General features: G+C 35.2%; 1 protein-coding gene across 3 annotated transcripts in view; it reads right to left on the bottom strand.

Moving 5' to 3' along the window:
* LOC102892418 (zinc finger protein 286A) overlaps positions 1-16,298 on the bottom strand; it is a 76,659-nt gene that overhangs the window by 48,375 nt on the left and 11,986 nt on the right. Inside the window, exons 6-7 of one of the 3 annotated variants that reach the window (XM_006908404.3) lie at positions 7,561-8,811; positions 6,311-6,664 (exon numbers count right to left, since the gene is read on the bottom strand). In XM_006908404.3, coding sequence (XP_006908466.1) covers positions 7,583-8,811 — 1,229 coding nt within the window. In that variant the 3' untranslated portion in view covers positions 6,311-6,664; positions 7,561-7,582. Of the gene's footprint in view, positions 1-6,310; positions 8,812-16,298 lie in introns of those variants that run through there. The other 2 variants (XM_025044406.1, XM_025044405.1) reach the window with 2 other exon arrangements.

Here is a 16,298-nt window from a genome sequence, read left to right as displayed (position 1 = left end):
CACCTAATTTCTTCACTGTGTAATTCCTTTTCCTTGGTATCCAAGTGTAATGGCATCTTTCTGGCTTTTTAAAATGCCAACTACTCTAACCACAAAAGGCTGTGTTGGTTTTCCTTCTTGTGTGTTTTTATAGTGTCTTATGCATTCCTTGAACTTATAGTATAAGTTCAAGCACTTATGCCATACTGCAATTGCTTGTACTCAGTAATATCTCTTAGCTAAGAGCAGGGACTGAGGTGGCTCCATAGTGTAGTGGTTAGCACGTGTGCTTTACATGCAGAAAGTCCTGGGTTTGCGCCCCAGGTGGAGCCACAGACCATACCCTGGGTGCACCAGGGCCCCTGGGTCCATGCCACAAGCATGTCGGGGGAGACACCCTGCCTTCAGAGATCCAGTTCTTAAGGGGGAAGCAGCCACATCTATAGGTTAGGGGTGAAAGTGGGAGTGGGAATTAAAGAGGGGAAAAAAGAAGAGCAGAGACTGTGTATTAGTTATCATTTTATCCCCAGCATCGAGTATATAGTACCTGGCACAGAGTAGTTGCTCAAAAGTACTTACTTAACAATTCTGGGTGTAGACAGGGAATGACCATGGGAGCAAGATGCTGGAGTAAAAAGAAGTGGTCATTAAAACTGAGGAGTTCTCACAAGAAAAAAACTTTGTAACTATGTATGGTGATGGATGTTAAGTAGACATATTGTGATGATCATTTTACAACACATACAAATTATGTTGTACACCTGAAACTAATATAATGGTATATATCAATTATACTTCAATAAAACAACTGAGTTCAAATAATTGTAAGGTCAGGATATTAGAGGTGTCATCCACATGGGTTCTGACATCACTCAGAATGATATTGACAGGAATGTCAAAAAAGGAGGCCAAAAAGTTCAAAGAATATAGAGGAGTGAACAAGGAGTCAGTAGATAATGGTAAAGAGGAAGAGAAGTGGTAGAGTCAGAGGCAGTAGCCTCAGAGAAGGTGTTTGTATATGAAGATTGATGAGAGTTTCAAAAGGCAAGGATGTTGTGTCATCTACTAATCCTATAATGTATAGAAAGTGGGAGAATGAGCTTCCTTTCTTGTAGAGAGCAGTAAAGAAGATGGCATTTCCCCACTTAAGGATGGGTGGGAGCATATGACCTGTTTCGGTGAATAAAATTGTATGTCAGTGCAAGACCCTCTAGATTGTTCCTTTTCTTCTAGCATGGTGAAAGCAATGAGATGGTGGCTGCTTCATCAGCTCGGGTCCCTGAGTGGCTGTGATGAGTTCCTTGCCAGTCCACAATGAATAGGTCACACAAACAAGCATTACTAATTGGCATTCTAGTGAGAAGGCCAAGGCAAACGATGGCATTGCAGTGTTAGCTAACTTCACAATCTAGTTAAGTGATAGGGAAAATCTCGGATATCTTTCTGTAGTCTCACTGCAGGGGAAAAAATATCATACAACACCTCCTCTTTCTCACATGTTTATCTCTTCTTAGGACTCTTACTGCTATAGGATATCTGGGAGTGGATGTGGTTAAGCTCCCCCACCATCAGGCAAACCCAAAGAGTTTCCTTCTCCAATTTTCAATCACATCTATTACAGATGACATAAGGGGTCTCAAACCGAGTAACTACACATACATGGTTCTAAATGTAAAGGAGATGGAATTAAGGCAGGAAGAATGGCAGAGATGGTCATCAGCAGCTTTTCTGTGGAGGGCTTGAGGGATCTTTGTTTCAATGTTTATGTCTACATTCACACCAAGCCCTTTGAAATAAAATCCCTGAAAATAAAGAGCCAAGTTCTTCAATCCTTTTGGGTTACCATAAATCTAAAGGAAACTACAACTCCTGAAGAGGGACAAATAAGCAGAGTAATTCATGTTCACACTAGTTATTTTCTCACTCTACTGCTTTCCAAGTCTATAGAAGGCAGAATACCCTCATTCTGTACTATCTTAGTTAAGTACAGCCTCTGTCCCTCAGCATACTTTCCCTTCTCCCCTTCTTTCCTACTCTTTTCAGAGTACCCAATTCTTTTGGACATATTGATTGGTTCAGAGATGGGTATGGGATCTAAATCATTCAATCAGAATCCACCCTGAAACTTTTAATGGCACTATGGATAATCAAATACTCTGTTCTCTGGAATCAACAGCTGTCACAATAACTCAAGTCAAAAGCTGCCAATGACCATCTCTGTCATTCTTCCTGCCTGAGAATGGAGCCAATCGGAAGGAAAAGAGCTAAGATAACTAGAGAATGATGTGATAACATCTTTTGAGCACTTGAATGCAGTCATATCTGAAGCTATATCTAACCCTTAAACTCTCTAAGCTCTTTTTGTTTAAGCTTGCCTGAAATGGGTTTTCACAAATTAAGAGTCCTAGATAACCCAGGAGGTTTAACTCACTAAAACATGGGATGCATGAATCGTAAGACTGGGAATTGAGTTGACTATACATAAAATAATCATGTTTTGGTATGCCAAAAGTAACATTTAAGATAGTAGCTGCTCTTTATCACCTTGGAAATGTAGCTATTGATGAGCAAAGACTCCCTGCCAACCCACAGTGGACAGGTAACACAAGTTATTATTAAGAATTGGCACTCTGGTGAGGATATGCTTTATATATAAATAAATAACTAAACAAATAAACAAATGAATAAATAAATAATAAATAATTTAAAAATAAATAAATTATATATATATATATATATAAATACCAGAGCATGACATTGAAGAAAATTATCATCATCATAATTCTGCAACATGATTTAATGCTTACAAAGCATTTTCACGTGTCATCTTGTAATCTCCACTGAAGTCCTGTGTGTGAACATTTCCTTAGGTTTTGGCTTTCTAACAGTGTGTCACTGATCTTTGGAAAACAAGTGATTTTGGGGGAAGATGGAGAGGAGGAGATTGGATAGATTTATTCATGCTGAAGTTTGCTATTCAATTACAGTAGACATGTTTGTTTTATCTGCCCAGTATCCCTGAATTTCTTTTAGGGAAGCAGCCCTTCCTTTCTTCAGTGTAAGCTGTTTGAGAGGGATGAACATCACCCTCTCTGGCCCCAGGGTTTTACATGGGAGTCAGTTCTGGTCAATGAAAGGACCCCAATTCAAGGCAGTAGATGGTTTGATCAGCTTGACTCAAGCAAATCCTGGAGATTTTACTGGAGTTGTTTCAAAAGAGGTATTCTTGGGACTATAAAAGCTAAGGATCATACTAGCTTGGAATTGCCAGTAGATAGATTTGTCATCACTGCAGGAGACGGATGAAAGTATAGCCAATACAGAAGTAGAACAAAGATGGAGGTAAATGGTCCACATCTAGCAATGCCTGAGTATCTATCTGGTTTCACCTCTTAGATTCCTCAGATATGTGAAATTTTCTGACATGATGATAATGTATATGGGGGAATTGGCAAGAGTGGGATGGGGTGTGAGGTATGCACATTTTATGTATAGTCAAGTCAACCTATGGGCAGATTATCTGGTTTATGGATGAATAGAGGTTAAAAGATAGGCTATGTTTTAAAAAACATAAAGAACAATTCAGTAAAAAACATTTGATTTTTAAATTTTTTTGAGGGCATTAATTGGAATGACAAGGTAATCCACAGATGTCACATTATACATATTACCACAGGGGAACAACACCTTTCCCCCTTTCCAATAATACCTATGGTGAAGGACAGCTCAATTGGCTTTAAATCTCCAGTCTGTCCAGTTGGGACCTAGAAAAGAATTAGGTAAGGAAAAGGCAAAAGCAGAGGCAAAGAGCTTCCAACTTAAGTCCGGTTGTAATATTAAAAAAAGTGAAAATGTGAAAAAATTGTAAGGCCTTTAATACATAATTGGACTAGTAAATTGCTAGCAATTTGAATAAGGATTGGTATTCTTATATTATTGTTTTTATACTTCTAGGTGATATTGTCCTCCCAAAACCCAAATGTAATTTAAAATTTATACTAAATCAGCTTTTTACCCTATCTTGCGTAGTTTTAACTGTACTTTTAATATGAAATTTGTTCTTCCCTCTCTTTTTTCCACCATTGTTCCTAAGTGAGTGGTGCCTGTACTTGACCTGAGGATGCTAAGCACCATTAAGTAGAAACATCTTTCCTCTACTCTTTAATCTCACAGATACATGGGCTGTGGAAGGTATTCCCTAATCTGTGACACCAAAAGTTACGAAGCCCAGATGAATAATTAGAAATGTGATTGGTTTCCTGAATGATATGAAGATATTTTATGGTTGGTCTTTCTTTACCTCTTAAAATATGCTTAAATTTGGAGAATTTTTGAGCAATTTACAAACATTTCTGACAATATATAAATAACATCTTTATTGACAGTAGGCCAGAGTAAGAGTAGTCAAATTTAGTTTATAGGTAACCAAATTTGAAAAGCAGAACACTAAAACTTCCAAGATTCATGTCAGGGTACAAAGACACAGCCTGAATGAACACCAGACATAAAAAGAACATATACTGAAATACATATAAAGGGCCAGAGTTCTCAGTTAAATATAGAGCAAATACTTTAACACTACTTAAACTGCAATTAGATTATAAACTTGAGTCTCTGGAATTATCATGCAGCTCCTGGTTAAATGGTACTCAGAGGAAAAAAAGTAGACTCCTCAAGGTCTAAAGGAGGCTGTGTAGGGAGTGACATCAGATAGAAACAAGTGTAGAAAATGAAACCCCTTCTCTATGATGACCTGGATAGGATGGTCACAAGTCTTGATTGGTAAAGAAAAGGTGTGGAAAATACACACATTCTTAATTTCTACTGATGCTTAGCAACTTACTATAGACTAAATGTTTATGTCCCTCCAAAATTTATGTTGAAACCTAATCCTCCATGTTACGGTATTAAGAAGTGGGGCCTTTGGAAGGTGATTAGGTCATGAGGGCAGAACTCTCGTGAATGGGGTCAGTACCCTTATAAGAGGTCTCAGAGATCTCCCTCGCCCTTTCAACATGTGAGGACACAGTGAAAAGATGGCTATGAACCAGGAAGCAGGCCCTCACCAGTGAATCTGCCATGTTCCTGACCTTAGACTTTCCAGTCTCCAGAACTATGAGATTGTTGAATGTTGTACGTAAGTCTCTCAGTTTATATTTTGTTATAGTCACCCAAATGGACCTGTAACACTTCATTAAAATGGGTATGTACGTGCGCGCACGCGCGCGCACACGCACACACACACACACACACACACACACACACGAGACTCTATACATAATTTACTGTGTGCCAGGTCTTTTGCTTGCAGTTATAATTTAATCCTTACAACATTATGAGAGAGGGATGACTTATTCCCATTTTACAGATAAAACCCTGAGGCTGAGAATAAGTTTTTTTTTTAAGATCTAATTGGCTTTATTAAATGATTCCTGAATGAGGCAGCACCTCATCTAGTTACTAGATGGGGTTTAAGTAGCTTTTCAAGGTCACATATTGCTAAGTGGAGGTGGCAGAATTAAAATCCAGCTTTGGAAAGCCCATGCTGACGTTATTTTGTTAGTCAAATTTTGGCCCCCAAGTGATGAATTTATTTTCACTCAAGTATTTCGCACATTGAGAAATAGCAAGTATTTTAGGCTTTTCAGGACATACACCCTTGGCTACAACTACTCAACTCTGCCATTGTAGCACAAAACAGCCAAACACAACATGTAAATGAATGAGTGTGACTGAATTCCAATTAAACATTATTTATGGAACTAGGCAGTGGACAGACTTGGTCTGTGGGTCTAGGCTATAGTTAGCCAATTCCTGCTTTAGACCACTATTGAATATTAAGGCAATGTGAAGGGTTGAGTTCTCTTTCCTTTATTTTGTTCCCATGTCAGCCATTCTCCCTCCTCAACCTCTCAGTCCTTGAGCCTTCTTCTCATTCACCTCAACTCCCTTCAATGTGGTTTAAAAAATTCTTTATCAAACATATTTCCACTCCTTTCAGCCCAATTTCCTATTATTTTCTTTGATTTCCATCATTGCTGGATTTATACTTGATGTATCCTTATGATCTTGCTCTCTACTACCGCCTCTTCTTTCAACTCTATTCTTACATTCTTTAATAATAGAATAAAAGTCTACAGAGAAGAAATTATAAGAAGTCACAGGGATATTGTTGCGGGGGGCAAGACATGGGCTGGTTGCTGAATGTTTATAAAGAACAGGATTTAGTAGACAAAAGAACTCTATAACTACTTTTTCCCCCCTCTATCTTTTCTATAGTCTTGTTTTCGCACAATATGTAATAGAATAATAATAAAAACTGACATTTGTATAGTTTTTTGCTAAATATTTATTTGAACTTTTGCTTTTGTGTTCGCAATCCCATTACTGATGTTTGGGCATCCATCTAGTTTATGTCAATACAGCATTATGGTTCCATGCCTTTTCAATCTTCTTTAGGGCTCTGGGATATAGCAAACACTAACCACCGCATAGAGAGAACAAGAACAAACAAACAAACAAAAAAATGTGGGTAAACATGAAGGACAGAGAAATGGCAACTTCTTCAAAGAGGGAAGCTGCTCATCCTCAAGTGAGTCACTGTCCTGTTAGCTATTTTCCATATCTGACAAGAAGATATGTCCTTGCGTCTCAGGTGCTTTAGTTCTTCTTCTTGACTGGGACCCTAAATATAATAACACATTGAACTCATCAACTTTTCAGGCCCTCAACATTGCAGGGATTTTTTCTCTAAGTGACAAAGTATAGTTTACATAAAGTAGAATAATGTAAAGAAATCTCCTTAATACTGAGAATATAGAAAACCAAGAATTTATTCAATGAATACCATCAGAAAAGAAGACTTGATGAAAAACTAGTTAAGATTTTGAACCATACTACTTCAGGGTAACTTCCAAGGAAGTAGAAAATGAAGTTTGCACAGCAGACGGATAACAATTATCTAAATCTATGACCAGCATAATCCATGTGAACGTAACTTACAATCTGCTGTAAATACATTCTATTTATTTTCATCAAATTGGACAGTAGCCTTCGTGGGGAGGGAGGAAATAGAAAGCATATTTCAAAACCTTTAAGTTTTTAGAGCTAATATAAATGGAAGGACACTCTCTGGAGAAATGACAACATCTGTATATCTGGACATCTACTTTGCATTCAAGGAGGAACAACTCTGTGTTTTACTGGTGGTAAGAATATGAGCCTCTGCCTAACCTACCAAGTAAGAACTTCTTTACAAAGTGAGAAGCTTAGCAGGGCTTTGATGTGACAAAGAGAAGGAGATACTAGATTCCATAGTTATTACATTGCTACCTATTCTCAAAGATTTCTTGAATTTCTACAAAAGGGTATTGGAGAGGGTTTAGGGATCAAAATCTGAAATCTCTGGCTAGAAGCTTTCATAATTATCAAATCAATGGATCTAAGGAACATTTGTTTATGGCTCAAAAGTATGTTATTATGCAAATAAAATCATATGCATACAAAATTGGTCCTCAAGCAGCATTTTAGGTCTTCAACCTAAACACTCAGGTATTTAACACAGTGATAAAACCAACTTACATTTTTCACATTTAGTAATTTTTCAGGGTTGCTCTTCTGTGTGAATTCTCTGATGTCTGATGAGGGATGAACTGCACTTAAAACTTTTCCCACAGTCATTACATCTATATGGTTTCTCTCCAGTATGAGTTCTTTGGTGTTGAATAAGAGCTGATGAATGAATAAAGGCTTTTCCACATTCATTACATTTGTATGGTTTCTTTCCAATGTGAATTCTTTGATGTTTAGCAAAATTTGAGCTCCGGCTGAAGGTTTTCCCACATTCATTACACTCATAGGGTTTCTCTCCAGTATGAATTCTTTGATGTTGAACAAGATGTGTACTCTGACTAAACGTTTTTCCACATTCGCTACATTCATATGGCTTTTCTCCAGTATGAACTCTCTGATGTTTAGTAAGTGATGAGCAATGGCTAAAGGCCTTTCCACACTCCTGACATTTATAGGGTTTCTCTCCAGTATGAGTTCTTTGATGTTTAATGAGTGCTGATGAATGAATGAAAGCTTTATCACATTCATTACATTCATAAGGCTTCACTCCAGTATGAATCAATTGATGCTGCACAAGATGTGTACTTCGATTAAATCCTTTCCCACATTCATTGCATTCATAAGGTCTCTCTCCAATATGAATTCTTTGATGTATTGCAAGGGATGAGCTTTCTGTGAAGGCTTTCTTGCATTCATTGCATTCAAAGAGAATTCTAGTATGAGTTCTCTGGTGTTTAGTTAAATTAGCTCTGTGACTAAAAGATTTCCCACATTCACTGCAGCTATAGGGTTTCTCTCCAGTATGGACTCTCTGGTGTCTAATAAGCACTGAATGGTAAGTGAAGAGTTCGCCACAATCATTACATTTATGAGGTTTTTTCTCTTTATAGGTTCTCTGCTTTTTCCTTAAGTTTGATTTCTGTTTCAATCTTTTTTCAAGTGTATGAAAGGCATAGGATCCTTTTGGAACTCTGTCTTGAGTGAGGACAGACTTCTGATTAAAGTTTTTCCAATATACATCATGCTCATGAGTTCTTTCTTCTGGGAGTGAATTCATATAGGTGAACATTTCTTTCAAGTGTCTCTCCTGATTTCCTTGTTGATTTTCTAACCACTTTTCACATTCAAGAGTTGATTCCAAGTTGGTGTCACAGATACTATTCCCTGTCAGTCTGTCTATTATTGCAACCTGGCACGATTCTTCTTTGGAAAAATCTTGCACTGAAGTTGAATCTTTGCTCTCAGGTCCACTCTCCAAGTCTGAAAGAAATTGGAAATGCAAATTTCCTTTGTTTTCTGTGCTCAACAAAAAGGCAGTTCTGTAATAAGAGTTAATGAAGGTGAAAAGCATGCCTTCAATGAGTGACTCTTATGAGATGATTTGCAAAGAGAGGCACATGGAGGGAAATGCAGAGTGCATGTGGAGAAAATGAATAGACTCTATCCAGGAGAGTCAGTGGGAGAAAAATGACCAGAAATACAGAGGAGGAGCAATGAAAATGAAGCAATCTATCACTGAGTGAGCAGGAAATGAAGATACCAAACCAGGGGAGAACCAACTTTTTATAAAACACCTACTGCTGTAATAATCCAGGTAGTTATCACCTTAGTGTTGTGAAAGGTTATAACTTCTGTAAGGTTTTCAGTCATCTACTCCTACTCACATCCAAATATGCATTCCACTTCTAGTTAAATCTTCTCTAACAATGCTTTTATAATACAACCCTGATCAAAAATCTCCTATGATCTCTCAAAGGTATAATGGCAGATATATGAAATTAGATATGCACATGACTGACTATTCATTACAACACTAATTGAGGCAGCAAAACAACATCTCGAATATCCTACTACAGAGAACTGATTAAATAAACTATGGTGTATACATTTAATGGGGTACTACATAACTTTTAAAGAATGAGAAAGACCTCTACATATTACTATAAAGTGTTCTATCAGATAAATTAAATTTAAAAAACTCCAGCAAACCACAACAGATTATATAGTTTGCTACTTTTAGTGTAGAGAAAAAAGTGTCGATTCAAATATGTAGACATATTTGGTTATATTTTCCAAAACCAAGGATGGATAAATGAGATAATAAAAATGGTGACTTATAGGGAAAGTATCAGAACAGAAGAGGGCAGAGATGGAAGCTAGATTCTAAAATACATCTGATATAAATATATTAGAATTTTTATATCTGATATAAAACTATAATGGTAAAATAATTTAAAGACTGTGGTTTAAAGGAATAAATAAATAAAACAGAAGAGCAATTTCAGAAATAAAGTCAAGTATACATATGAATTAAGGACAATATAAAGGTGATATTTTAGTTTGTGAACTACAGATCATTTGTTTTTCCAACAAATGGTGCTATAACTGATTAAACATTCAGAAAAAAAGTTAAGTTAGATCTGTCCTTCATTCCATACAGCAAATAAATTCTATTCACTCATCTGTCTACTCTTCCACCCATTTATTCAACAATTATCTATTGATTATCTACCACATATTAGGCTCTGTTCTAGGCACTGGGTAAAAACACAAGCAGTCCCTATGCACATGAGTGGAGAGAGAAGTTAGTCTTAACATTCACAAACACATATAAAATTGTACTTGTAGTAAGTACTAAGAAATGAAAAAGGCAAATGATGCTGTGAAAGAATATAAGAAAGGGGTTCTAAGAAAATGGAGTGAGGCTTCCCTGAGGAAGTAAATAATTGAGCTGAAATGAAAATGGGATTGGGATTCAGGTGAGTGTTCCAGGTAATAGGTACAAAAGCACTGAGGTGAGTGTTACAGGTAGAGGGAATAACATGTCCATAAGCCCTGAGGTGAGAGTGACATTCAAGAAAAACATAGTGGTTGAGAGCATGAACTCTAGAATCAGAATGCATGAATTTAAGCCCAGCTCTGCCACTTACTAGCCGTGTGACCCGGGGTAAGTTATTTAACCTCTCTACTTCAGTTATTTGTATGATGAGGCAATAACAGTATCTACTTCATGAGGAACAATGATACCTACCTTAATAAGTGTTAAATGAGAATATTTACAAAACACTTAAAACTCTGACACAGCATAACTGCTATGTGTTTAAATACATAAAATATAAATTGATATAAGGCTAGTATATGGAGGTAGAGGTAAAGATCTCCAAATGTGATCCATGGACCCCTGAGAGTCTGTAAGTTCAAAATTATTTTCAAAATAATGCTTATATGTTATCTGAATTTTTCACTGTCTTGACATTTGTACTGATGTTGCAAAAGTAATGGTGGTAAAACTGTTCATAACTTAGCATGAATCAGCAAAACGACACCAAACTTACTAGTAGTTATTATATTCTTCCCCACCATGTTCTTTAAGTTAAAAAAGCCAGTTTTACTTAAAAATGTCTGAGTAAACAATAAACATGAATTTTATTAAATTTCACATCTTGAGTACATGTTCTTTTAATATTCTGGTTTGATAAAACAGGAAATATTCATATAACAATTCTGGTTATATCACAGTATGATGGTTGTCTTGAAGAAAACCACTTATGAGATCATTTGAATTGTGAGCCTAACTAGCTAATTTTTTCATGGACCACATTTTTTCTTGAAAGAACAAATGACAGATAAATTACATTATCCATGTTGGGCATTTGGCAGATATTTACTTATGAATAAAGTGAACCTGTCACTTCAAGAAAAACAACTGACAGTATTTGATAAAATTTGAGCTTTGAGGCAGAAATTAGAATTTGGAAAACTTTTTTCTACCACTAATAGCCTGATAGCTTCCTAAGACTTTTCTAACAAGGTCAGTGGTGATATTAAAAATTGTTATTTTTAAAATATTGTATAATATAATGTGTTGATAGTTGGAAGATCTGCATAACTCAGTAAACCGATATTTTTCAAAAGATCAAATAGATTATGAAAAACTCACGGATATGGTTTCAGATGCTACAGTGTTAACTAATCTTTAAGAAACTACCACTTGCCTAGTTTTGGTGTATCAGAATAGCCATAAGTATTTGAAGAGGCTATAAAATACTCCTTCCTTTTCCAATTGTATATTGGTGTGAGTCTGGATTTTCTACATACAGGTCAACCAAAACTACACATCACAACAAATTGCATTCAGAAGCAAGTGTGAGAATATAGCTGTCTCAATAACATTTTGTTGTTGTTGGGGAAGACAGTTGTTTTTATAAAAATTATGTTTTGGGTATTAACATGTATGGGTTTATAATTATTATTTTAAAATAAATTACCTAATAGTTTAAAATCTTTCTCATTTTAATTTCTAATACAGTAGGTACTGATAGATATAACACATAAACAAAAGCTCTTTAGGGTATCCAATGATTTTGGGAGTTAAATTAGGTCCTATGATGCTGAAACAATTAAGAACCACTAAGGGTACGCAAATAAAGGAAGAGTAGATAAAGTTGGAATAATAAGTAAAAGAAAGATTTTACAAGAAATTGAAGGCATCAAAGATTTTGGTTGTTATCCTAAGAGCAACAGGAAGCCATTAAAATGTTTTAAGCAAAAAGGTGATGCCATCAGATATGTATTTTGAAAACAACACTCTCACAGCAATATAAAGAATAGAACAAACGGGGGCAAAGATGAAATCAGGGAGATTATCATTGTAGTCCAGACAAACAAAAGGGAGATAGAGATAAGTTAACAATAAAGATATATTCAGAGTATAATAGATAAATACAATGAAGAATTGGGTAAAAAGAAAGATGGAAGTGTAGACTATTCATAGATTTATGGCTTGTACAATTTGATAAGATAGTGTCATTAAGATAATTATTAAAAAGGATCCTGTTGGGAGGAACGGAAAATTTGGACATATATCAGGCATTCGGTTTTAAAGATGTTGTACTGAGGTATCTTTGATATAAGCAAGTGGAGATATCAAACAGTTAAACAAATATTCAGAACAGGAACCCCAAGGAGAGATCTAAAATGGAAACACAAATTTGGGATTCGTTTAGATAAGAGATGATACTTTGGCAATGGGAATGGATGGGACTGCTGACAAAGAAAGCAGAGGCTGCAAACAGGTGACTAATTGGACAAATTTGACCCTCGGAAATTACCTGTTTGGCCCACATTATACAAAATTTTGAGATTAGTTGCCAACAGTTAAAAATAGATTTCGTATAAAAAGAGATTTCATATAAAAATTCAAATTTTGGGTTTCTCTTGGAAAACCCCCAGAAAACTGGAAGTATACTGAATGACAACCATTAGAGCAGAGGTTGGCAACTACAACCCAGTGTCTATTTTTCTAAATAAAGTTTTACTGAAACACAACCATACCCATTCATTTGTGAATTGTCTATAATGCTTTCATACTACCATGGCAAATTGAGTAGTTGCAGCAGGGACCCTATGTCCCACAAAACCTAAATTATTTACTATCTAGCCCTTTACATAAAACATTTGCCAGCCCTTGAGGTAAAGCTAATGGAGTGATGGCTACCCCTTTCAGGTGAGGCATGTGCTTCCAGTTTGCTTGCTTCACTCAGTTGTATTATCTCTTGACCCATGCAGGCACTCAGGTTTATGATTCCAGGTATATAGAGGGAAGGGAGATTCAAATCAAATCTTGAGCAATTCAAATATTTAATTGTTTAGAAAAGAAAGTTAAGAAAATATAACCAGAGAAGAAGCAATTCCAAATGGATTAAGGATTTAAAGGAAATATTAAAAGACAAATATACTAAAGGAGAACAGAAGCAAATATTTCTATTATCTTGGAGCGAGAAAGGACTTTCTAAGCACTAATTAAAACTGAAAAGTAAAAATGAGAAAAATATCTGTAATATAACAAAGAAGATTTCATATATGAAGAGTTCTTATAGATCACTAAGGATATAGCGATACCTCCCACAAAAAAAGGAGAAAGGTGGTAAATAGGCAAGTTGCAAAAATGAACAGGTCTAAAAGGGGAAACAGACATATCCACATCACGAGGGAAGATTTTAAAACTCTCTCAATATTCAAAAGAACAAGAAGACTAAAAAAAAAAATATTAAGGGAAGATTTTTTTATGAAATATACACACACACTATAAAGTATAGTTATTAAAATAATGTTACTGTAATACAGATAGAAAAGTAAACCTGAGAGCCTACGAACAGACCCAAGTATATATATGGGACCTGCATTTACCATAGAGTTAGCATTACGGATCAATGGCAAAAGATAAGATTTTTCAATAAATGATGCTGGACTATTGGCTTTAAGCATGGAAAGCGATAAAATTTGTTCCCTATTTTACACCATGTAAATAAAGAAAAAAAAAACTATCTGTAAAATAAAACTTGAACATTTTAGAATACAGTATAGATTATCTTCCTGACACTGGAATAAGAAAGATAACTAACAAAACAAACAAACAAACAAACAAACAAACAAAAAACCTAAACTAAAATTATTCATAAACCTGCTAACACTGAATGTTAAACCTAACTGAAAATAAAAATTTAAAAGATTGACAAATCTGATAACAAAAATTAAAAAGATCGACAAATCTGATAACATTGAAAAATTTTAATCCTGTATGCATAATACACCAAAAAATAAAACAAACCACAGTCTAAAGAGTCAATTTTTTTTCTCACTGATTGATAATGGTACTTCTAACATATATTAGTATCTAAAATATACAATTCCAACAAGTCATGAAAAAGATATGAATGGCACAGTTTTAAAAAATGGGCAATGGGAAAGGGGTCAGCTCTCTTAAAATGAAATGACAAAAAAAAAAACCAACTATAATTAGGAGTAAGGTGACTAGCAGGCAAATAGAAGCAGAGGAGTGCAACCCTAACTAAGAACCGGGCATTATAAGCCTAAACATTAAGAAGAGAATTGCTATAGCAAGATAATAATGAAAGTTCAGCAGACATAGGGCCAAATTGAGACAACAATGACCGAAAAAGGTAGGATTCAAAGATCCAAATTTGCAAAGGGTAATGGAGAGAGAAAATCCACAAAAGCCAACCAAAATAAAGAAAACAGACACACAAGGACAAGGAAGCAATGGAAACATCAAGCTATCAGAAAGCAAAAATAAAATGGCTATAAGAAGACCTCATATTTCAATAATCACCCTAAATGTAAATAGACTGAACTCTCCAATAAAAAAGTGCAGAGTTGCAGAATGGACCAAAAAACAAAACCTAACCACAGGCTGCCTCCAGAAGACACATCTTAGCTCCAAAGACAAATATAGACTCAAAGTGAAAGGGTGGAATATGGTATTTCAAGCAAATAGCATTTAGAGAAAAGCGGGGGTAGTAGTACTACTATCAGATGAAATAGACTTCAAATAGACTTCAAAATTAAAAAGGTAAAGAAAGATACTGAAGGACACTTCATAATGATAAAGGGAATCATGAACCAAGAAGATATAACACTTACTAATATCTATGCTCCCAATCAAGGAGCCCCAAAATATGTAAAGCAATAACTAACAGAACTAAAGGGAGAAACAGACCAAAACAGTATCATAGTAAGGGACCTAAATAATACCTCACTGTCGGATATGGACAGATCATCCAAACAGAAAATCAAGAAGGAAATAACATCCTTAAATGACACGTTAGACCAACTGGACATAATTGACATTTACAGAGCCTTCCATCCCAAAACAGCTGCTTATACATTCTTCTCTAGTGCACATGGAACATTCTCAAGAATCAACCACATACTGGGACACAAAGATAGCCTAAAAATATATAAGAAAGTTGATATCATACCAGCCGTATTCTCTGATTATAATGCTTTGAAACTAGAGATTAACTGCAGAAAGAAATCAGTAACAAACACAAATATGTGGAGATTAAACAACACGCTACGGAAAAATAACTGCATCAGAAAAGAAATAAAGATTATCAAGAGATATATAGAAATGCATGATAATGATAGTACCACATAGCAAAACTTTTGGGATGTAGCAAAAGCGGTCGTAAGAAGAAAGTTCATATCATTACAGGCCTATCTCCAAAAATAAAAACGAGCCCAAAAAAACAACTTAATACTTCATCTTAAAAAATTAGAAAAGAAAGAGCAAATGAGGCCAAAAGCCAGCAGAAGGAAAGAAATCATCAAAATTAGAGCAGAAATAAATGAAATTGAAAAACAAAACAAAAAAATAGAAAAAATAAATAAATGCAACGAAGTGCTGGTTCTTTGAGAAGGTTAATAAAATTGACAAACCCTTGGCTAGACTCACTAAGAAAAAACAGAAAGGACACAAAGAAACAAAATCAGAGATGAAAGAGGAAAAATACATCGCAAAAATACAAAGGATCATACAAGAATACTATGAAAAATATATAACACCAAATTTAATAACCTAGAAGAAATGGACCAGTACTTAGAAAAATACAATCTTCCTAGACTGAATCAAGAAGAACAGGAAAATCTAAATAGACTGATCAACAGTATGGAAATAGAAACAATCATCAAAAATCTACCAAGCAGTAAAAGTCCAGGACCAGATGGCTTCACCAGTGAATTCTACCAAACATTCAAAGAAGATTTAATACCTATTCTCCTCAAACTCTTCCAAAAAAAATAAAGGAGGAGGTAATACATCCCAACTCATTTTATGAGGCCAATATTACTCTGATACCAAAACCTGGTAAATATAATACAAAAAAAGTAAACTACAGACCAATATCTCTCATGAACACAAATGCAAAAATCCTCAATAAGACAAT

The sequence above is a fragment of the Pteropus alecto genome, unplaced genomic scaffold, assembly GCF_000325575.1.
Source record: "Pteropus alecto unplaced genomic scaffold, ASM32557v1 scaffold52, whole genome shotgun sequence".
In the NCBI taxonomy this organism is placed as follows: Eukaryota; Metazoa; Chordata; class Mammalia; order Chiroptera; family Pteropodidae; genus Pteropus; species Pteropus alecto.
Note: the sequence above shows the minus strand (reverse complement) of the source record. Positions and strands in the feature narration are given on the sequence as shown.